General features: G+C 37.0%; 2 protein-coding genes across 3 annotated transcripts; one reads left to right on the top strand and one right to left on the bottom strand.

The window, feature by feature from the left end:
* Positions 1-6,841: 6,841 nt before the first annotated feature.
* Positions 6,842-7,598, top strand: LOC141440036 (UPF0729 protein AAEL015238). The gene has a single exon (XM_074104495.1). The coding sequence runs from the start codon at positions 7,200-7,202 to the stop codon at positions 7,458-7,460; it is 261 nt and encodes an 86-aa protein (XP_073960596.1). The 5' UTR covers positions 6,842-7,199; the 3' UTR covers positions 7,461-7,598.
* Positions 7,599-10,957: 3,359 nt separating this feature from the next.
* LOC141440035 (46 kDa FK506-binding nuclear protein-like) lies at positions 10,958-24,000 on the bottom strand. Of its 2 annotated transcripts, none has more exons than XM_074104494.1 (8): positions 23,779-24,000; positions 22,670-22,897; positions 20,645-20,811; positions 19,423-19,571; positions 16,713-16,932; positions 16,412-16,585; positions 14,979-15,151; positions 10,958-11,817 (listed from the first exon to the last, which is right to left on the bottom strand). In XM_074104494.1, the coding sequence occupies exons 1-8, from the start codon at positions 23,786-23,788 to the stop codon at positions 11,736-11,738; spliced, it is 1,203 nt and encodes a 400-aa protein (XP_073960595.1). In that variant the 5' UTR covers positions 23,789-24,000; the 3' UTR covers positions 10,958-11,735. The 2 variants fall into 2 exon arrangements, with proteins under 2 accessions (XP_073960595.1, XP_073960594.1); XM_074104493.1 differs by having other exon boundaries at positions 19,423-19,574; positions 23,779-23,999.
* Positions 24,001-24,930: the final 930 nt, after the last annotated feature.

Genomic DNA, 24,930 nt, shown 5'->3' with positions numbered 1-24,930 from the left:
TTTTGCCATTTTGGCTACGGAACCCTAAAAATGGCACAAACATAAAGTATCCACACACCTTTTCAATTTCAAACCTTGTTTCAAATAACATAGAGTACATTTTGATGTGGACTTTAATTCGGAGTTAATACTCTTTTCATCTAGACGTGTGCAATGTGAAGGGGCGGTGCCTGAGTAGATATTATTTACATATAAATGTTTATCTTGCATTTGTTGTCTCTATCGCGCTCGCTTGCGAAGTCCGTTGATCTCGCTTGCACATAGTACGAACGCGCATGGAATGTGTATAAGTGAGAGAGAGACCACTACTTAATGCCCGTCGAATGATATTCTTGGTTTCGATACATTTCGCTATGCTATAGGTACCTACAGGTGATTCAGGAGACATGTGCACGATCAGCCCTACCAGATTCAGGTTAGTTAGGTAAGGCTACTATATCGTAGGTACACTCCGTGACCTCTTAAAAAACCTCCGGAATTTAGAAACATACCTACTTCGGGTATTGACGATGACACGCGACCGTGATATGCGGTTCTGTTCTTTTATCAAATTGCAAAACTTTTTGAAGTTACCGTAAAAAGTTATATAAAGAATAACCATCAGTACAAAATAAACCTTACTATAATAATATTACGCTTATGTATCATTTTATAATTTAAATACAAAATGAGTTTTTGTCATGATACAAAATTAAATAAAACAAAATCAGCATATTTTCGATTTCTCCCATAGTTAATTTAAGTAGAGAACACCCCGACTTTAACACACTACTTTTGTTTGGTAGTAGGTAGAGCTGTGAAACTGTGTCTACTTCTCTTGTCAAATTAATTTTTTGGTCTGCTTCGTTTAATATTTTTTGATGTACTTTTCGAAATTCTCGTTGCTTCTATAATTCGGTCTTGAACCTCATTAAAATATTTACAATCAACACATTTCTTGAAACTTTCAGCTTCTTTTATATATATACATATGTATAGCGCCAATATATATATATATTTCCCGTGATTGGCGCTATATTTACAGAAATACCCATGAATTTTCGAAAAATAAACTAAAGAAATAAGTAAGCGGTGGTTTTGACTGCTCTATATAAATCAATAAAACACAACGAGTGCACTCTTCGCATTATGGATTGCTAACTACTAAGTCAAAAAGACAATTGACATTTTGACTGGTAGTTAGCAATCCAAACATTGGAAAAAATACAAATATTGAAACATAGAACCTCCTCCTTTTTCTACTAACGAATCCTTCCGATTTCCCCCGAAACTCGAAGGTTTTTTTAAGAGCTCACGGATTAAACCAGTATTAGTGAGGTTAGTTGAAGGTTATCTGGAAGAGATCGCTTTTAAGCGATAAGGCCGCCTATTGTCTACCCTGAATGAAGGTATGTGTATTATATAGATTTGATGTACTGATTTGTGGGTGTGCAATATAGAATATTTTCTTCCAACTATGCTTTAATTTCATCATAACCGCACTAAATACCCAGCACAAAGCGGGACTTTTCTGCTCTAGAGCAGAAAATATGTATGAAAATCCTTTATTGCATTGTTTTAGATTTTTTTTTAATTCACCACCAAAGAGGTTAACACAAGTATTTTTGCTATAAAATTAGCCTACATAGTGTAAAAAAATCTATTGTTAGATTGTTCAACCTGACGGTCTTTTGAAATTTGACAGATTGCGTACAAATTTGTTACTACCAATCCTACCAAGTAACACTTAGCAGTAGTAACAGTAAGTAGTCGTATATTGGAAAAAAAAAACTGTGTGTGGTTGGCTTACCTGGAGCCCATCCGAAATTTGACAGATCGCGGGTAAAAATTTCTGAAGGGCTACTACGAAACTCGAAGTTCGTGTTGCGCTCCCTTTTGATACTTATACTATTTAATACGAGAGCGAGAGGGACGGTGCGATACGAACTTCCAGTTTCGAGTTTCGTAGTAGCCCTGCTGGCTACTAACTGCTAAAAAAAAGTAAAAAATAAAAAATAAAAATGGCGGGAACCTTGCGAATTTTCCGTGGTCATTTTTTGAGAGTGCGAATGTATACTTACAAAAACCGGCCAAGAGCGTGTCGGACACGCCCATATTAGGGTTCCATAGCCATTACGAAAAAATTAAGTAATATTTTTCTAAGGATTTCGTTTTATACGGAATCTTCCAAGTTTAGGTATATTTTATACCTTAGGCTGCTATTTACTCATAAACTACTAATAATTCTCAAGCAAACTTAGCCGTTATAGTTTTCCTTGAAAGTTTGATATACTTACTACCATCCTGATTTTTTTCAAATTTTTCCACTCACCGCTTTAGATTTTAGAGGGGGGAGACGCTCGATTTTTATGAAAATTTGCACTTTAAAGTTGAATATTTCGCAAGCATATCACTGAATCGAAAAATCGTCTTAGCAACCCCCTAATGGTTAATGGTATCCAACGATACCCCACACTATAGGGTTGGATGAGAAAAAAAAATCACCCGTCTATGAGACGTACCCTAAAAAAAATATTTTTGAATCTTTAATTATACCATTTTGTCGGCATAGTTTATTTATATGTCCGTGCAAAATTACAGCTTTCTAGCATTGATAGTCCCTGAGCAAAGCAGAGGACGGACAGACAGACAGACACAGACATGGAGAAACTATAAGGGTTCCTAATCTGCCATTTTGGCTCCGGAACCCTAAAAATGGAATAATTTCTTTCCTATTTTGTTTAGCATGAGTTTTTTTTCCTCTACTATTCCTGTAATCGTTGAAAGGAAAGCAGATTATGCACCTCGCATTAAGTAATTTATATTGCCCTCGTGCTTTTTAAAGCCCTCGCTAACGCTCGGGCTCCAAATCGGCACTCGGTGCAATAATAAATAACTTTCTGCTTGGTGCAACAATCTACTATTGTATTTGTATTGACGTTATTTTTTAAAATGTTTCCAACAAAAAAGTGTTAAATTATTTACAAAGTGCATGCATGGTCACTGGTCACTGTGCAATTAAAATTGTGGGTGTTCGAACGATCCATTATCAATTACTGAGGGTGTAGGGTTGGTCCTGCTGACGTTTCCCGAATCATCCTGTAGGTATAAGTAGGTACCTACCTATTAACAGTGTTCTAGATCGCTGAACTTATTTTTCTTTTTAGTTTTTTCAATGCAGTCGAGTTTTTTATTTATTTATTGTTTTACTTCATACCTCATTTTTGATCAGTACGAGTATTTCTGTGAAAATGGTAGATTAAAAGTATTCTAATTTATAACCCATATAGGTATATACCCTATTTAATTTAGAATGGGCTAAGTACCTAATTATCTTTCATTTGATTTGATACTCATATTGTTACAATAACACAAAATGAGCATTTCTAAAAAGTTTGTATATTTGATTTGCGACTCCGATTTGGGTAAAAAATTTGCAGGTAGATAGAGTGAACTAAACAACATAGTCTCCCGAAATGTCCCAATTAATTTGTATGGAAAGTTCCTTTTTTTACCGCAAATCCATAGAGTTTTGGTAACAAAAAAGGAAATTTCCATACAAACCAATTGGGACATTTTGAGAGACTAATATGTTATTACGACTCAGTATCGTGCACTCTACATACCTACAAATTTTTATCCAAATCGGAGTCGCAAATCAAATGTACAAACTTTTTTAGAAATACTCAAATATATTTTTTTTGATTCCGCGTCATATTTTTTTTTCGTGGACTCCATATTGATGTATTATACAGGATGTCCCACTACTTCTTGGGACATCCTGTATATACCATGTCACTTCGACAGTTATTACAACTCTAATGATACATGTTAAAATCCGTTTAGGCTGCAGCGAGGCCAAAGAAATGGACATTTATATAGGTAACTACATAACATGCATACATAATATAGACATACCTACATACATACGCTTGAAATACATAATCCTCCTTCGGTCAGTCGGGTAAAAAAAACTGACTTTGATAATATGTCTCTCTGACACTCTTGCGGTGTTCTATGGCTTACAATAAAATGTGTGTACATGCACCGGACACTTGTCCGGTGACGAAGCCATGTATACAACACCGCAAAGAAACAGTCCGTTGTTCGGTGAAGACAACTCCGGTCTACAAGCGGGCGTTAGTAAAATAATAGTACATTACTGCAGAGGCCATGAAGTAAGGGATTGATGGACGAGTTCGGGGTAGAACGAGTCCAGCAATCCCTGTTCTGGCCGAGGTTTGTATAGTGCTTTTCTCAAACAATGTGAGGAAATATTTCATCCATCCATCCATCCATCCATCCATCCGTCCGTCCGTCCGTCCGTCCGTCCGTCCGTCCCATCCATCCGTCCATCCATCCGTCCATCCATCCATCCATCCATCCGTCCATCCATCCATCCATCCATCCATCCGTCCATCCATCCATCCATCCGTCTATCCATCCATCCGTCCGTCCATCCATCCGTCCGTCCGTCCATCCATCCGTCCGTCCATCCATCCATCCGTCCATCCATCCATCCGTCCATCCATCCATCCGTCCATCCATCCATCCATCCGTCCATCCATCCATCCATCCGTTTATCCATCCATCCGTCCGTCCATCCATCCATCCGTCCGTCCATCCATCCGTCCGTCCATCCATCCGTCCGTCCATCCATCCGTCCGTCCGTCCGTCCATCCATCCGTCCGTCCATCCATCCGTCCATCCATCCATCCGTCCATCCATCCATCCATCCGTCCGTCCGTCCGTCCGTCCGTCCATCCATCCATCCATCCATCCGTCCGTCCATCCATCCATCCGTCCATCCATCCATACATCCATATATCACATCGCATCGCATCGCAGTATCGCAAATGATTACAGAGTAGTGGTGGTTGGCTGTTCGTAATTTTTCCTTTGTCAGTTTAATGTTAGTAAGCAAATTTAAAAAGTTAGAGCAGCGGACAATAATGGATTTTCATACATACTTCATGGCCTAGGCCAAGAAGTTATGTAGGGAGGTGGTAGGGAGCCATAAATGAGAAACTTCATGTCTCCATTTCGTGACATTAACACATACATTTCCGAGCATGTTTGAGAAAAAAATATATATACAAACATTGGAACATAGAACCTCCTCCTTTTTTGAAGTCGGTTAATTAAAACGTACTGTAGTAACTCCTAGCGCCACCTACTGAGCATTTATAGAAAACTCCAAATCCTACATAGCGAATTCGAAGTTTCTCAGGAGGGTTAACTACACATACTTACAAGGTGTTAATTAAATAACTGAAAACCAGAAAGTATTTTGCTCAGAATGGAGAGTAGGTAGAATCGATTACACTACGTTTTAAATTAGGTTGTATTTGTGTTTTTAAATTCCTTTTTTATCGTACCCAGTCTAAAAGCACAGAGTACATATATAACTAAATGAACGCTGTCACTAATGCTGTCACTAATGAATGCTCGAGGATACGATAGAATACAAAGTAAAGCGAGTTTATTCAGCGTACCTACCCTCTTACGTCAAAATATACGTACAATACCGACATGGAAATACCGACATGATATTTCTTGTACACGCCCATAGAAACTCTTGTCAGTTTGACACCAGTTTGTATGGGAGACTTTCGAGGCAAATTTAAAGACGCAGCAGGGCTACTACGAAACTCGGAACTCGAAGTTCGTATCGTACCGTCCCTCTCGCTCTCGTATTAAATAGTATAAGTGTCAGAGGGACCGCACGACACGAACTTCGAGTTTCGAGTTTCGTAGTAGCCCTGCAGGCTGTTTAGATCACAGATTACTAATAATATATGTATTAGATTGACTTACCGTAGTCAAAGCGTGAATTTAAAAGTAAAATAACTGCATGGTAATGGGATTTCATACAATTTGTATAATTTATACAATTTCATACGATTTTTTTTTTAATTTTTTGCAGTCTATAAGGAAGAACTTCATGTACTATGTTTGCGACAGTTTGGCGGACATTTGCAAGTATATTGGAGAAAATCAGCTTCCAAGACCAAGATTATTCCTGCAAGCAGCCATCTTGTCGCTGTTGCACGACGCGGCAACTTGACGCTACTTTTTCGACTCGCGGTAAATTCAAAATCACATTCAAAATGGGGTCACGTGACGAGCGACGAGCGACTGTATGTGGCCGCACCTTTAGGGGTAATAAACAAAATACGCTTTTTTACTTGAATTATTTATTTGCACTATCACGTTAATTTGTTGCAAAATTTTCCTTTATTTATTATTCACCATTCCCAAACATCATTAAGCATCTTTCAGCCTTTCAGCCAGCCTTTATCGATAGAATTATCACACTAGCACATTTGACAATGATAACAGAAAAAAAATGTCTTTGGTTTTGGTTGATTTGATTCCGATTATCACGTCGTACATTGTACGCACATTACAGCGCGCGCAATATTTGTATTGCCCTTCAGCGTAGCTACTATGAAACATTTCGGAGAACGAAGCGTTCGTGCGATAGCCTCATTACACACTAGCACATTTGACAATGATAACAGAGTCTTTGGTTTTGGTTATTTGATTCCAACTTCGACATTTAGCAGTTTCATAGTACGCCCTGCAGGGCTACTACGAAACTCGAAACTCGAAGTTCGTTTCGTGCGGTCCCTCTGACACTTATACTATTTAATACGAGAGCGAGAGGGACGGTACGATACCAACTTCGAGTTTAGAGTTTCATAGTAGCCCTGCTGCTCGGCTACTACGAAACTCGAAGTTCGTGTCGTGCGGTCCCTTTGACACTTATACTATTTAATCGAGAGTTTCGTAGTAGCCCTGCTGATAATGCGCGACTATGATATTCATAGGTACTTATACTCTTTGATGATATTGTACGGCATGATAATCGGAAGCAATAAATAATGCTTCGGATTATCACGTCGTACATTATTGCGCGTACATTCCGAGTTGTACATTATTGTTTCCCGTCAAAAATCGTCAATCGTCAAACGTCAACATCTATCTATTTTTTTAAAAGTCGACAGAAAATTAGCAATCTAATTCATTTTTTAATAAATTGAATTTTGTGCTTTACTAATCACTGTAATTAGCGATAGACTTTAAACTTTACGCAGCTAAGTTTAGAAAAACAATAAGTGGCCAACTAAATATATAAATCACGTTTTAGATTTGGTATCCAATCGATCCCAGCGTACGTGTTATTCTACACATTTGAACTTTAATCGCGCACCAAAATGGTTTGTGTGCCGTGTTTTATTATTCCCGTGTTGCTGTTCATATGGCACAGGTTTATTCAGCCTTATGTCCTGCGTTTCTGGAATCCATGGGCTGTGAAAGACGCTGATGGGAATATCGTGGAGACCAAGGCCCCGTTCAGCTGTGAAGGCGGAGTTTGTACCTTTGGGAAGAAAAAAATAGAAAACAAAGAAGGCAAAGAAACTGACTTATCCAAGGACTCGAAAGAAAAGTGTAATGAGCGCCTGAAAGCGGAATAAAATTCATGTTGCGTAAAGTGTTATAATTGAATTGTTATTTACACGTATTTATAAAGCTATGAATAAAGCACTGTAAATTAAAAGATTAAAATTGTATGATGTGGTTATGTTTTAAGAAATATATTTTAGAAATTATTATTTTACTTGTTTGAAGGATCATGTAAATCCTTGACCCTGAAAATATTGTTTTGTTACAATGAGATGACTGCATAATTTATGAAGCATTTTTAAGACATTGTAAGAAGAACCTGCAAGTATTTATTATGAAGAGAATGTTTTAATCATTAACATTTCAAGTGAGAGTTGCATCACACTTAAAATCTGTCAAATTTGGAATTTCATTCTATTACCTAGTATAAAATATCAAACTGTATAATGATGAGGGTAGAAAGCCTCTGTTTAAAGTCTAAATCTAGATGTGTATGAACAAGATCATCAGAATTGCAAAAATTGCATTCTATAATTAATTGCCGAAAGGCTATTGTAAGTGTAACTATTAGTTACTCTTCCTCCTTGTGCCGTAATCCTCATTGCTGAGGATTGTGACCTCTATGAATCATTCTCCAGACAATCACTCTCCAATTAACACGGTCTTCTGTAGCATGTAGGGCTACGTGACGAGCGCACGGGACTCTTTCCTCTTCGCCCCACGCCCTGAACTATCTCTGTCACTAGAAGTTTCATGTTTCTAAATGCAATATTTTTATAAATATATCTGTGATTGTATATATGTAGAACTAAGACCAGAGATGTTTGACCAATGTAGTGATGATGTTGCATTTAGAAGTTTTTTTATAGACAAGATTTTTGACTTCAAAGCTTGATTTGATCCCTGGTTGGGCCAGATTATTCATATAAATATATGAATGTTTATTCTGAAGTCTTGCTTGTTTAATATGTATTTAAGGATGCTTATACCTATATAAGTATGTTTATCTGTTGCCTAGTAGTCTAGTACCCATAGTACAAGCTTTGCTTCGTTTGAGACTAGGTTAATTGCTCCTAATTGTCCCATTATTTACCACTAATGGGCATTTGCATGATCTAGTCTAGGGTTATAAAAAAATAATCATTGAACCTGGATTTAGAGATGAGTTACATACATATTGAGACACTTTCACATGGTCAACAATTTTTAACAAAAAAATAAAACCGACTCCAAAATAATAAAAAAATAACAAAAAATGAAACCAACCACCAAACCCTTGAAAATATTTTTCTAGATAGGTTAGGTACCTACTAGCTCAAAGTCGGTGCCTCAGCACGAGCCAGCAGGAGTGGAACAATAGTCGTCTACCTCACCTACATACTATGAGTTTCAGTCACTCCTGCTGAGTCACCAACTTCGAGCTAGTATAGTAGGTACCTATCTAGAAAAATATTTTCAAGGGTTTTGTAGTCGGTTCCATTTCTTGTTATTTTTTTGGAGTTGGTTTTACTTTTTTGTTGATTTTTTTTTTATTTCTCACTTTTTAGTGATTTGTAGCCAAAGTACATCTCACAACGATTCCATTAAGTCCAGACACGGCTTAGTTACGTTGTTTTATAACGGAGTTCCGTTGCCTACCTTCCGGCTTCAGCATCAGATCAGTTCGAAAGAATCATTAACTTAAAGCTTCTTCTTAGACGTTTATCTAGGTTTATTCATCATGATCGTTTATAGACGCGCGAGCAGCACTTAGCTTTGACGAGTTCCATTGGCCATCTACGGTCTTCTTCATCAGGTCCAGTTTACCAAATGATACTTTCTGAATGTAAATGCTTATCTTAATGCTAAAATGCCAAAATCGCCATAGGTGTGCCTATAAATTTTGAGGTTTGCCCTCGACTTCCCTAGGATCCCATCATCAGATCTTGACTTCGTGACAATGGGACCACCTCAGAAGAATACCTTTCGAATAAAAAAAGAATTTTGAAAATCGGTCCACAATTGACTGAGTAATCGGTGAACATACATAAAAAAAGTACAAACATTGTAACATAGAAACTCCTTCTTTTTTGAAGTCGGTTAAAAATATGAAGTTACTTCTCCAAGCATTTAATTATGTGCAGTGAAACAGTGTAAATGATGTTTTTTTACATTTAATTCACGCATATTTTGCAAAAGAAGGTTGAAAAACTGCGTTTTTTAAGTCTTGCTTGTCTCGTATAATTGAGCCAAAATTGAACTTTTAATAATGACTAGTCCTTGACAAGTCATGTTACGTATTATGAAAAGATCAATTTGGCCAAAAAGTAAATTATATAAAATCAGGCGCACTACTTACGTCAGTTGTTTGAAGCTCGCTTAGTCATTGTTTAATTTGTCAGCAAGTAATTCGCATATAGTGAAATAGTTCTAGTAATGCAAGAAGACTATTGGAAACAAAGACTACAGTATATATAATATAGGGAGATCATGATCATGTGCTTTGTCATACACTACTAGTATTTTGAAATGCAAGTACCAGTATAGGTATAGGTACCTATAGGTAGTAGCGGGCTGTTTTCCGCAACTCGACGTCTGGGTGCGCCTATTTTGCTAGTAATCGAATATTTTAACTTTTTCATCATACTCGCTCGTAAACAGTCGTAACATGCAGGCTACCTTCGTTGCAACCAAGTGTCGTTAAATGAGTCATTGCCCGTACTAATTTTCATGTCATGAACCCCAAGGTCGGTAAATGAGTTTGTTACTGCATGGTGTGCTCCGTGCGCGCACTGCACACGCACGACATACACATGCAGCGGCGCTGCCAAGAGCGCAATCAGCGGTATCGGCAATTTTTGAAAAAATATTAGTTTTTCTTTTACAAATATACAATTTTACTCGCAAATGTGATGAAAAACATTGTATGTCGCACGGGCGGTACTAGAATTACGAACTCATTCATTCTAACAGACTCTCGTTCGTAATTCCTTATTTACCGCCCTTAAGACACAATGTACTATTGATTATAGGGCCAGTAGCGACATACTGCATTCTGTTGTGACGTGTCTGCCAACTACCACTACATTTTTCATTGCAGTTTGCACAACTGCACTAAACTGTACCTACGGGCTGCGACAGTCAGCAGTTGCGGTCATTGATGTAGCAGTTTGAATGCAATCAGTCTGGCCTTTTTTCAAGAGTATTGTCAAAACATGAAACTACCATGAGACTCACTCATATTAAGTTAAGTCTTAAATAAAGTTTAGCTCTACATGTTTCGGGCTAATCCATATCCATAGCCCTTTTAGGAGCAACGCGACTCGGCTCGTCAATTAAAAACGTGAGTTATCTGGGTCTATATAATTTTTAGTATTGTCAAATATTAGAATATTATAACGTTTTAAACTTTCGTGATTTTCACTCCTAGTCAAAATACCACTCGAAAACGTCGAAACATCGAGGTAAATATTACTCGTGTGTTAGCGTGATAAGTCCTGTTTGTGGTATTTTGACTATTAGAATGTTGTCCTAATTTACGTTAAGTTGATTGATTTGCAGTATTGGGTGGGAGAAATAAAACAGATAATTTGTAATTCGGAACTTTTATTTTCATTTCTCATCTTATACTATTGCCATGACTTAGAGAAGTTATGAACAAAATACCTGTGCGTGAATTTTTACTATTATAATATATTGAATGTCTGTCATAGGTATTATGAAATAACATTAAAATGGCAAATATTAATTTGAACTATGCAAAATTTACACTATATTTCATTGTATTACAAAAATAGCTGACCTTTCAAAAATAATAGACTGCTTACTTAATATGGAAAATAACTGTTACACTTAAGATTACTAAAAAAAAGTATTACGATTACAAGTCATAGTAATACTTAAAAATGTCCAGTGAATCTTAAGCACTAACTTATTCTAAGCTTACGTCTAACGCAAATATGGAGAATCTGCAACGAGTTTATTACCAAGGGCCTATTTTACAAAGCTACAAGTTTATTAGTGTTTGCTGCTATATTAAGACATGACGAGTACATTGCAGCGCAACCTGGCCCCTGTACTACAAAAATTACAAATGCTACCAATCATGACAATAATGTAGAATAACGTTGCTGTGATAAAGGGGTCTGGCACCTGCACCTTCAACAGACATCTACATAACAAAAATAGTTTGTGTACATTCTTGTAAAATTGTCTTGTGGATTTGTGAAATATGTCCCTGGCACTCTAAAATAGCTGTGATCATATCACTGCAGATACAGCATACTGGCAACATAAACATGGGCACACAATCCTTTCATTCATGGCAACATTCAACAACTCAGCACCCAAAACACACAAACTAGTCTTTATTTAACATTCTTCAGTTCAACTTCGAAGACTAAGGTCGAGTTAGGCGGGATGACAGGGGGTGAGCCTTTGGCGCCATACCTGTAACAATATTAGGTTATTTTTTAATGTATTCTTTCTTATACATATATATCAATCTTATAATACCTTTAAACGAGCAATTCTTGTAAATATCTTCTAATATATAACATTATCGGGTCACAATGTAACCAAACTCCTCTGAAACGGCTTGACTGATTTTGAAGAAGTTTTTTGTGTATATTCGGTAGATCTGGGAATAGGACGTATACAATTTTTCATACCCCTAAGTATGGTGGCACACACCAAAAAAAAATTTTTTTATTTTAGACTATTTTTTTAATTTATTTATGATTCGGCATTAAAAATACACACCACCTTAAATTTTCACCCTTCTACCACCAACCCCCATTATTTAATAGCGATATTAGTACTTAAATAATTTTCTAGCCTTGGTGGTCAATGCTGTGGCAGGCGTCTACAGGTTTCACTTCTCACCCAGTAAACAACACAGAGTAGAGATGAGAACGAAGCCGATCTCCTGTCTTTCTCACACAATAAGCTTTCTCTCACTCCCTAAAGCGTATGAACTTTTCTTTAATTAAAAACCAGTTATTTATTACCAACTGTAAATGCGTGTTTGAAGAAAAAATATAGGGTACTTTTTACCCAACTACCCAAAAAGGAGGGTAATGTTTTAGTGCATCTAATAAACTGCGGGTAACGTAGTACGTACCATCTCAATGCAACTTGGTATGGAGGTAGCTGACAGCCTGGATTAACATATAGGCTATCCAAAAACGGCGGGTAGTAATTAATAATGGTTTCCTAACCTGACTGTTTTATTTAAACCTTATACTATCCTAATAAACTTTTAACATAATATTTATTTGTACTCATTTAATCTATATCTATACTAATCTATACTTAATATTATAAAGAGGAAAGATTTGGATTTTTGGATGTTTGTTACGAATTAACTCAAAAACTACTGGACCGATTTTGACAACTCTTTCACTAATAGAATGCTACATTATTCCATAGTGGCATTGGCAATATTTAATACCAGAAAAAATTAGGGTTCCGTACTAAAATTTCAATAAAGTGCCTCAAAAGTGTAAAAAGTTGCCATAAAACATGTTTCATCGCATGCGCTGTGGAAACTATTGATGATAGAACAAAAAAATGTTCTACAATATTAAAGAATATACGAGTATCGACAAAATACTTCGCGATACCATATATCCAACTATTGTAGTTATGTCACTACAACTACTTTTTTTTAATTTTAAAAGTTGACTGATACGCTGACTAAAATCAGACCATGTTATCCATACCTTTGTATTAATCCTTATCCCAATAAATAGTTTCTTATTCAAGATGGTTTCAATACCTGTAGATTACTTTTTGAATTATTCAAATCGGACATTCCATTAAAAACAGATTACGAATTTAAAATATCAATCTAACCAAAAAATGCATTTAACTACCTTACGTTGACGCGCCGGGTGTTGTTTTTGGGAAATGGCGCTGCAAAAGGCGTGTGAAGTGCCGTCGATTAGACCTTTTTAGAGTTCTGTGCCGAAAAGGTAATAAAAACGGGACCCTATTACTGACTCCACTGTCTGTCTGTCTGTCACTAAGCTGTATCTCATGAACCGTGATAGCTAGACAGTTGAAATTTTCACAGATGATGTATTTCTTTTGCCGCTATAACAACAAATACTAAAAACAGAATAAAAAATATTTCACGGGTGCTCTTTACGGCAACAGGTGGTTGCTTGAAATATTCACAGAATATTAATTTGTATTTTAATTCACTTTTAAAAATAAATAATTAAATTAAAATAGAATAAAAAAAAGGGGGCCTCCCGTACGGCAAACGTGTTTTTTTTGTCCATTTTTGCTAATGTCTAATGTTGTACAGGTACGGAAGTCCGACCCGCACTTGGCCGGTTTTTTTTATTTTGGCCGTGCGAAGCCGGGGCGGGTCGCTAGTTAAGTTAATATAATTCTACATTATAAGCTTAGCTAAAAGTTAACACGACATTCATTGTCTGTTGTCTGACGCTACGAGGTTCGCCTGGACAACATACTAGTACAGTGCAATCTCGAAATACCGAGATCTTGCACCAATTTTGCAAGATTAATCTTGCACCCAAAATCATGCGCGATCTCGCAACTCGCCAGATTTGCAAGATTGCACAGCAATAAATTTTTTCACATTTTTACAGTAGATTCAGCAGAGGATGATGATGATAACATGCCTCTATATACTCCACAATAGCCGCAAAAATACCTCTCTCTTTTAATGAAGAATTACAAATGATTTAGAAAGCCCACCCCTTTACGTGTAACTGGTCCATTATTTGATAAACTTGTTAGACAAGAAATCAATCTGTTCTGTCAATGCCTATCATCAGTGGTGCCAACAAACAAGCGTCTCTACTCTACGCTTACCCAGCAGCAAAAAAGACACGACACATCCGAAGTCAGTTGGCAGACGACACTCTAGATATGTTAATTTATTTATTTATTTGATTCGGTACAATTACATATTGTAAACAACACAAAGGAAATTAATATACATATACGGAAACAATTACAGTGTCTACAATACAATCACAATTACACTCACCATTCATGCACACAAATTTTTAAACTAAATACTAAGAACTACAAAAGAAGTAAATTTGCCAAGTACATTGTTATTGCAACGATATTTTTCGTTTTTTTTTTTGTTTTTTTTGTTCAGAATAATTAAGTTTTTTTTTATAAATGATTTTGCATTTTTGTATATGTAGCTAGGTATATTATTACATTGTTTCGTCCCTAAAACAATAACTACGAAATTTCAATAGATTACTTATACTTAATAATTAAAAATAATAATACCGAGATCTTGCGAGATTAAACCTCTGAAATCTTGCAAATACCGAGATTGAGGATTTTGGTGCAAGATTGCACTCCCTAACTAGTACATATTATCTATTACCGGATCTCGGTAACGGCTCCAACGATTTCGATGAAAAAGTTGTGAATGTGATGAATGTTTTCGGGGATGAAAAATCGATCTAGCTTGGTCTGATCTATGGGAAAACACTTGCTATCGAGTTTTAGCCCAAGCGAAGCTCGATCGCCCAGGTACTAGAAGATTGTGCGCGGCCCCTCATTTGGGTAGAACCAGTTCACAGTGTACTGAAGAAAAAAAACAGATAACTTACGCCATGTTGGGTGGGCAGATGATCTTCCTCTTGCCTCCGACCTTCATGCCAGAAATACCAACATCCCATCCAGTTATGACCTCTTTAGCTCCCAATCGGAACTTGAAGCCAGGCCCCTTCATGCAGTTGTCAAACATCTTGTTGTTCTGTTTCAGACGACCTTCATAGTACACCTGGAGATACAATAGAATCTTTTAGCGCACAAGTATTATTTTCAAACTTTATTTTGTTGATAATTTGTTAATTTTGAAATGATTTTAATCCGACTTCAAAAAAAGGAAAAGGAAAAGGTTATCTATTCGGTTGTATTTTTTTTTTAAATGTTTGTTACCTCAGAACTCCGTCATTTATGAACCGTTTTGAAATTATTTTTTTGCGTTCGTCTAGGAATGCTTTCAATTAGGTCCTATAAGCACCAAATCACGCTCTGATGATTAGATTCTAAGGAAATCGAGGGAACTCTTCAAATGTTGTAGGGACACCTATGGTAATTTTGATATATTTAGTAGTAACTCGTGCATTTGCTCTTGAAAATCATCATTTGGTGAAGTGGAACTGATGATGAAGACCACAGTTGACCATCAGAGTTACTACTCAATAACAAGTATTTCATCAGTTAAATTTCAATTACTTAGTTGCTAAGCAATTTATGCTCCTCGTAATGCATATGGTGAAATGGAATGGGTGGTGGTGGTGAAGCACCAGAACTCCTCAATAAAGAAAGTCTGCACCGGAAAAAGCAACCTTTTGTAAAAGGTGACGAGCAGTTGACATGAAACTATTGTATCTTAGATTATTTACACTAAAAAGGGAAAAAATATATTTTAGAACAAAAAATAAACCAACTACAAAAACCATACAAATAATTTTCTACCAGTCTGAAGTCGGTGCCCCAGCATGAGCCAACAGGAGTGGACCTATAGGTAGTCGCCTAACTCACCTACACACTACATATTGGGCTTCAATCACTCCTGCTGGCTCATGCTGGGGCACCGACTTCAGACTGGTAGAAAATTATTTTTATGGTTTTTGTAGTCAGTTCAATTTTTTGTTCTAAAATTTTTTTAGTGGTACTTTATTCAGTATTATGTTTAGACTGACTTGGAATATATTTTAATAGCTACACTAGTACGGCACATACGGTGTTGTCTGCATCGCCCAGAAACTATACCTTTCTCAGGAAAAAAGCAGCCAGCGTATAAGCCAGTATAATCAGGTTTGGTAAAGCTTTTTAATGATGAAAACATTTTTAGAATCAATCCAGTAGTGCCAATGATTACAACCACATACAAACAGACGGACACAAAATGTTACTTCATTAAAATAAATAAATAAATATCATGGGACACTTCAATACTCCATTACTAGTAAAGATTACCTTTTTTAGACCAAGATTTTTTTTATTGTGAAATGTTATAAAAATTACAACTAACCATAACATTTTTGCCTGGTTTGGCAGCCGGTCCATTGCCGACTTTGATATCTTCAATGGACACTCCGCCACTGATGGTTTTCTTTTCTTTTTTCTCGACTTCTCCATTTTGGGCCTCTTTCTTGGATTCAGGCTTCTTCTTTTCAGGCTTTGCTTGCTGCTCTGGTTTTTCCTTCTGTAAAAAATAATTAAGGTAAATAAATAAACTTCGCGACATTTGTGTCTTATTGAAATTTGAAACTAGGTACAAAAATAATTTAGATAAAGTACAGTGGCCTGGCCTCTGTAACCAGTTGGTTAACCTTGGATTTGTCAACTCCATTGACCTGAGGTTGTTCCTTGCCCTCTTTTTTATTCTTTTTGGCTAGACGACGTCTGGCAGATTTGCTCAGCTTGGACGGGTCAACTTTGGGCTCCTCTTTGCTGGTGTCGAGGGTAGTCTCCGCTTCATCTGATGAATCATCATCATCCTCTGCCTCTTCTGCTTCCGCTTCTTCATCATCGTCAGAGTCTTCCTCGTCACTAGAAATTGAGTTTAGAGAGGTATTAATTAATTTGGTTTTGTAATCACAATTTTAGGAATGAAATTTTCGGATATTAGTGTCACAAAATGTAAAAGATATATCCTGGCCTGGCCCCCAACTTAAATTTTGCCAACAAGCTATTGAGCACAGCACACTGTATGTAAATGCCATTGTATAAATGTACATAATGTAATCTTAGAAAAAAAAGTGTAAAGGTCGCATTTCTATTCTAAATTATCCTAACACCACATCAAGCTCCAGGTATTAAACCATTATAATCAAAAGGTCAGCCATGTCCACTCGATTCACCCTTAGCTAATAGTGTCACTAGTGCCAATAATACCTAGATAATATCCAATATTATACAGTTTTATGATGACACTACCCTTTTCAAACAGTGGGGCGCAAATATAGGCTAATATAATAAATTAATCCTACTAATATTATAAATGTGAAAGTTTGTGAGTGAGTGAGTGAGTGAGTATGTTTGTTACTTTTTCACGCTTAAACGGCTGGACGGATTTGGATGAAATTTGGCGGAAAGTTAGTTTATAACCTGGATTAAAACATAGGATACTTTTTATCCCGATATTCCCACGGGATAGGGATAAAATCTTGAAATAACAACCGCTAGGCTTAGAGTCATGAAATTTGGTATGTAGGTAGTTGGACGTCTGGAATAAAACATAGACGACTTTTTGACCCGATATTCCCACGGGATACCTAGGGATAAAATCTTGAAATAACAACCGCTGGGCTTTGAGCCATGAAATTTAGTATGTAGGTAGCTGGACCTTTGGAATAACACATAGGCTACTTTTTATTCCGATATTCCCACGGGATAGGGGTAAAATCTCGAAATAACAACCGCTGGGCTTAGAGTCATGAAATTTGGTATGTAGGTAGTTGGACGTCTGGAATAACACATAGGCCATTTTTTGACTCGATATTCCCACGGGATACCTAGAGATAAAATCTTGAAATAACAACCGCTGGGCTTAGAGCCATGAAATTTAGTGTGTAGGTAGCTGAACCTCTGAAATAACACATAGGCTACTATTTATTTCGATATTCCCACGTGATAGGGATAAAATCTCGAAATAACAACCGCTGGGCTTAGAGTCATGAAATTTGGTATGTAGGTACTTGGACGTCTGGAATAACACATAGGCCATTTTTTGACTCGATATTCCCACGGGATACCTAGAGATAAAGTCTTGAAATAACAACCGCTGGGCTTAGAGCCATGAAATTTAGTGTGTAGGTAGCTGAACCTCTGAAATAACACATAGGCTACTATTTATTTCGATATTCCCACGTGATAGGGATAAAATCTCGAAATAATAACCGCTGGGCTTAGAGTCATGAAATTTGGTATGTAGGTAACTGGACATCTGGAATAACACTTAAGTGACTTTTTGACTCGATATTCCCACGGGATAACTAGGGATAAAATCTCGAAATAACAACCACTGGGCTTAGAGACATGAAATTTAGTATGTAGGTAGCTGGACCTGTGGAATAACACATAGGCTACTTTTTATTCCGATATTCCCACGGGATAGGGATAAAATCTCGAAATAACAACCGCTGGGCTTATAGGCATGAAATTTGGTATGTGGGTAGCCGGACGTCTGGAATAACACATACGCTACTTTTTATCCCGATATTTCCACGGATAGTTTTGTAACTAAGGGACCCATACATCGGTGTATTATTATTATTTTTTGTATTTTATCTTTAATTGTATACTTACTGTAGTTTTGAAGTATTTTATTTTGAAAAAAATTACTTTCTGCCAAGCTTCTTGCGGCGCATTCTTCTTGGCAATGATGGTCTTGAAAATACAAACTGAAATATAGATGCACAGAAAAACAGAAAAATAAGACATCACTGGAATCGAACCCAGTAATCCGTACCGCGTGCTATACCGCTACACCACTGATGGTGAACCACCACTGCTGGACCATCATAGCGTATAGCACGCGGTACGGATTACCGAGGACCTGGGTTCGATTCCAGTGATGGTCTTATTTTCTGTTTTTCTGTGCATCTATATTTCAGTTTGTATTTTCAATTTCGGTTTTACGGGATGACCGTAAAAGTAAAAATTTGGAATTGAAATAAAAAATACAAAAAGATTCCAAAAAAACAATCTTAATGATGGTCTTTCCGAAAGCGCTGGTATTTTAAAAACTGACGTGTAAAAGTGCCCATTGCCACCTATTTACTGAATAAATGATTTGAATTTGAATAAATGATTTGAATTTGAAATTTGAAGGAAAAATTTTGAAATTTTAGCACTGGGTTTAGTCTTGAATTTTTTACAGTTATTCACAACACAACCTCAATGAACACCACGATATAAATTTTGGAAATTTCCAGGGGAATTTTGTAAAATCCCGAAAATTTCAATTGCAACTACCAGACCGAATAGTTTACGCGTGCGAAGCCGCGGGTAAAAGCTAGTGGTAATAATAAATTTTACCTGTCGCCTTCAGCAGTTGTGTTAACTTTAAACGACTCATCATTTTCATCAGAGTCAAGGTCTTCACCATCCAGGATCTTTTGAAGATGATCTTCATCATCATCATCATCGTCGTCTGAGCTTTCTTCAGCCTTCACAGGTTTCTTGTTCTTCTGATACAGAAATAAGATAATTAAATCAATATTTAATCAAGACTTAAGTCAGTCGCCTGTAAAGGCTTTATAAGTTGTAGAGATTCATCATCTAATCTAGGTACATTTCTCAACACCTGACTATCCATTGCCAACTGCATCCATCCATGGACTATAAATATTGGACAAGATACATATACACCGACAAGAGAAAAGAAAGGGAATAATTGAAGAATTTACAAGTGGGTGGCTGGATTATCGTAGCTCTATCGGTTTTGCGGGGCTTCTCGAGGTCACCTTCTTGTGCTCATGTTCTTCCACACTTCCATATAGTCTTAGCCCAGAAATAACAGACAGAGCAGGCGCGCGCTCGCGGTCGTTATGATATGATGCTTTGACTGACGTACTCTCATGTAGGGCAGGAGTGCATGTAGGGGGGGGGGGGGGGGCGCGCGCGGGGGCGCTAGTTTAGTTTCCACTTCTGCCGATAGATGGCGTTGAAGGAATGGGATTTGACAAGAGTTGTCAGTTCCCTAACAGTAGTCAGACACACTTTATTTCCTTATCACCATAAATGTGTGTTCAAACTTTTATATAAAATTGTTGGAAGGCATACTTACAGTGACAACTAGTGACAAGATACTAAAGTGTAAAGATATCTTTGACCTCAACTACCAGTGGCGTAGCTAGGTAACCAAGGTACTGGGGCAAAAAATAAACTAGGGCCCCAACTAAACTATTTAAAATCGTTCGTGTTCCGAATTAGACGTAGGTTCTCTAGATTTGTCATTTATAGTTTGTACATCAGAGTCTGAGGGGCCCCCGAGTTTGGGGGCCCTGGGGCACTGCCCCATCTAGCCCTCCGGTAGCTACGCCACTGTCAACTACACTCGAGTGGAGACCCAACACCAACACTCGCAGTAGAGGAAGACCACCAAAGAGATAGAGAGATAATTGTATGTAATTAATTGTATTACAGATCCTTTGCTAACAGATAGAGATGATAGGTTAACTATATACAAGGTTCATCATCCAGCTGGCATGTCACATAGTTTAATTTATATCTGATAAGAATCCATCATTTTTCATACCTTCTGTTTTTTGCTAGCCTCGGAATCTAAGCTGTTCTCAAGTTTCCTCTTAGCTGCAGCCACCAGAGTTGGTTTTTCATCTTCCGCTTCCTCCTCACCTTCAGAAGACTCCTCCTCTTCTTCAAACTCCGGATCCAGGTATCCAGTCAAATGGACATTGCATTTTCCTGAACAGAATGTAGATTGAGTATGTAATCATCATACAGTTTACTCGAGTTGCTAGTACGCTCGCTCGCATTTTCATACAAAAGTAGTTTCGTTCTAATTTACAAATAACACACTTAACAAAATAAAACTTTGCGACTATAATGGGAGCATTTATTTCGATGTTTATAATTAGTTTTCGTTTATATTCAATGTAACAGAATAAAATAACATTAATTTTAAGTTTTGTATGAGAAATGGAAATTCGTTATTGTTTTTTACCCTTACATTTTATCACACGGCGGCCACGCCGTACAAAATACGCGTTCTTGAATCTACATAGGCACGACGATGTCTGTACACCCGTCAATGTGTGCGAAAGATACACAGGGCTGACTATCGCAAAACCCTAATAAGTGCTACCAATGACATTTAAAGGTACATATGTAGGTAGGTATGTATGGCTTAGATAGTGCAAATAAATGTAATCGTTAATCTTACCCATTTATTTAAACCTACTTAAAATGTGTCTATCTTTGTATTTAAGCATTATTATTTTCAATTACAATAGATATAAGACTACAAACTTAAACAAATTATTCCGTAGGTAGTTATTTCATGTATTGATCGCGATAATTTCAAAAATCATTATTTATTTAGAAAAAGGGTAGTAGTAGGGTAGTAGCCGTGCGGCCGACATACATCGCGTTGCGCACCCGACTGCTTTCCTGCGGTTTTCCTGCAATCTGCGCTTGAGGGGTGGGGTAACTCGAACCGCTGCGGGGCTGAACGTGGCCATTCTGTATGTTAATACTATTATATATTCTGTGATTTTATTTTAACCAAAACTAATTATAAACATCGTAATGGCTGCTCCCATTATAGTTGCAAAGTTGCATTTTGATTTGTAGTGCTGCTTGTAAATTAGAACAAAACTATGTTTCTATGGGGACGCAAGCATACAGGGGATTTCATTACGAATATTAATAAGGCCTGATCCTCATGATATGACCTTATTAGAAAGATATAGTTACTTGAATTAGTAACTATATACTATAAACTAATTGGCTGACAAACTCATTATCAGAACTCTATCGCTGGTTGGTTAGCAGTATTTACAGGCTCTTGGCATTATATACTTCAGTGTTTGAATGAATCCATCTGACTAATTTTGATCCACAGATTACCCCCTTTTGATCACCGCAACTATTTCAACTCCTAATCATTACAGTGCTGTTGCACCCTGTAAGCAAAAATATTGAAATGCTTGGAACTTTTGCCAAAATTCTTTGAATCAAAAGCAACACTTACTTACTTTACTGAACACAGTACACTAATTTTATTCCTGTTTTTAAACAATAAGCAATTGGGGACTAGTTTCCTAGAGAAATTAACTTCATTCAACCTGTTGAATGCTCCCTCCCTTAGCGTTAACAGAAATACAAAATAACATATTTTTTCCGACTGGATGGCAAACGAGCAAGTGGGTCTCCTGATGCTATGGTAAGATCACCACCACCCATAAACATCTGCAGCACCAGGGGTATTGTAGATGCGTTGTTAACCTAGAAGCCTAAGATGGGTTACCTCAAGTGCCAGTAATTTCACCGGCTGTCTCAATCTCCATGCCAAAACACTACTGTGCAAGCACTGCTGCTTCACGGCAGGATTAGCGAGCAAGATGGTGGTAGCAATCCGGGACCTTGCACAAGATCCTACCACCAGTAAGGTACAGGAAATAAATAGAAACCTTTAATTCTGTTTGTCTCAAATTACCAGGGTTTTTTTTGTGTATCCCGTAATATGTCCCGCTGCTGATCCAAGGCCTCCCCTTTCCTCTGGCAAAGTGATTAAATAATTAAATTATTTAAAAAATCTTACCATTAGTCAAAAACGAAATAGCATCACCGGATTTGAAGTAAAGGTCAAGGGGCACTTGGATGTTCTTGTTCTTCTGTAGTGTGCAAACTAAGAAATTCTTTCCATCCACAACAACCATGACCTGGCATGGATCGTTGTCCCCAGTTGAGATGTCCATAGCTGCCTGCGAGATGTGAAACGGTTTTTCCACCACTTGGGTGTACCGTTTGTTGGGCTCCATAATCAATCCTTAACAAAAAAAAAATTTATAATCAACATTAAGCTAAGTAAAGTTAGTTAACATTAAGGAGCTGTTTCACCATCCATTGATTAGCGTTAACCGACGGTTAAATGTGATGCCGTCTCCGTCTATTCAAGCAAAACAAATAGAGACGGCATCACATCTAACCGCCAGTTAACACTAATCAATGGCTGGTGAAACAGGGTGAAACAGCCCCTAAGTGTTTAAAAGTGGGAAATTTTATACAAAAAATATATAGATACAGGTTGATATACAAAAGCTGGCACAAATACGCGTGAATGATAATCTGTTACTTTATGCAGCACAAAACGATTAAATTTGTTCATTCAATAAGTGATTACCGTGTTATAAGAAGTATGATGGACCTATTTACGATATATTAAAAGGCCAATATATGAATGGCACTCACATAGTGACAAGTGCCATTACTTCATTCAATTAATTTGTGCCAGCTGTAAATGGACCTATCATTTTAAATATATTTTGGTATTAAAAAAACTTTCCACAAACTTAACCAGAACATCATATCATTCTTAATTCAGTAATGGCTCAACATTGAGAAATTAAATTTTAATGGAATGGCCAGATGGAATTTGAAAACTGGCGTCACAAAACTACAGTATTAAGATTATTCTCCTAAGACAAGAGTTTTGTCATGTGAAATATAACTACAATAGCAATTGAAGTTTGTAGCTGCATTCCTCCGATTATACCGAATCGTGGACCCCTCTTTTCTTCGGAACACGTCTAAAATAAGTACATATTTAACATTTGCAGCGTACTGATAAGGTAAAAATGTAGTTTTAATCTGAAATGTGGAGCCGGTTTGAAACACGTGGTGGCTTTTCTGCCGGTCACATTCACTTACCCCAAAACATGGTGGATAATGATTCAATGGTAACGGCTAAATAAAAACTAATTGGTGAAAGTACAGTTGATATCACTGTTAACCACTTTTTAATAATATCGCCTTAATTTGATGTCGCAGGTAATTTTACTTTAGAATCGAACAGACCACCGCGCGCGAATTAATATTAGATTAGTATGGCTATGGCAGGCGAACGACGGGCGGGCAAGACAGAGGGTGACACTCTTTACCGGCCCGGATAACACCGACATGGAAATACCGGCCCTACAGAAACTGACTGCAGGGCTACTATGAAACTCGAAACTGCGGTCCCTCTGACACTTATACTATTTAATACGAGAGCGAGAGGGACGGTACGATACGAACTTCGACTTCGCAGTAGCCCTACTGGAGCCTTTATGGGGGTGTAGACGAAAAACAGGGTTGGTATTTCCAAATCGGTATTGTACAAGACAGATAGATAACGATATTTTTTTTTAAAGAATAGCAGCAGCAAAGACAATATTTTTACTTTTTTAAATTAATATTTGGAAGTTCCAATATTAATATAGGGTTCCGTACCCAAACCGAAAAAATTAAGTAATATTTCGTAGGGTAGGATGAGAAAAAAAAAATAACCCCTACTATACGTCTATGGGAGGTTACCTAAAAAAAAATATTTTTATTGCATTATTTTGTCAGGACAGTTTATACATATATATCAAATGCACAATTAAAGCTTTCTAGCATTGATAGTTCCGGAGCCAAAATGGCAAAAACGGAACCCATTTCGCCATGTCTGTCTGTGTCTCCGCGAAATTATAAGGGTTCCGTTTTTGCCATTTTGGCTCCGGAACCCTAAAAAGAACCTATCAAGTCAATTTTTTTTATTATTTTTTTATTTATTTGTTTTTTTTTGCATTTGACATAGTGATGTGCCAATTCGGGAAAAACAAAACTCGATTTAACTCGTGTTAAAATTCACGTAAGTCGGGTTGAACTCGAGTTATGTAACTCGAGTTAACTGGATGAAACAGAGATTTTTCAAAGTTTTTACCAATTTACTCCCTCACATTCGCACTAATAGATATAAAAAAATTGGAGCAGACAACCTAATGATATTTTTACGTTTCAATTCTTTCATTTTTTATATTATTTATTTATAATGTATTG

This window comes from Choristoneura fumiferana, chromosome 21 (assembly GCF_025370935.1).
Source record: "Choristoneura fumiferana chromosome 21, NRCan_CFum_1, whole genome shotgun sequence".
Taxonomy (NCBI): Eukaryota; Metazoa; Arthropoda; class Insecta; order Lepidoptera; family Tortricidae; genus Choristoneura; species Choristoneura fumiferana.
Note: the sequence above shows the minus strand (reverse complement) of the source record. Positions and strands in the feature narration are given on the sequence as shown.

Coding starts and splice junctions, on each gene's coding strand:
- LOC141440036 (XM_074104495.1), top strand. CDS start 7,200: ATGGTTTGTGTGCCGTGTTTTATTATTCCCGTGTTGCTGTTCATATGG.
- LOC141440035 (XM_074104493.1), bottom strand. Junction 16,933..19,422: donor ACAACTGCTGAAGGCGACAG/GTAAAATTTATT, acceptor CTCAATTTCTAG/TGACGAGGAAGACTCTGACG. Junction 11,818..14,978: donor ATCTGCCCACCCAACATGGC/GTAAGTTATCTG, acceptor ATATTGTTACAG/GTATGGCGCCAAAGGCTCAC.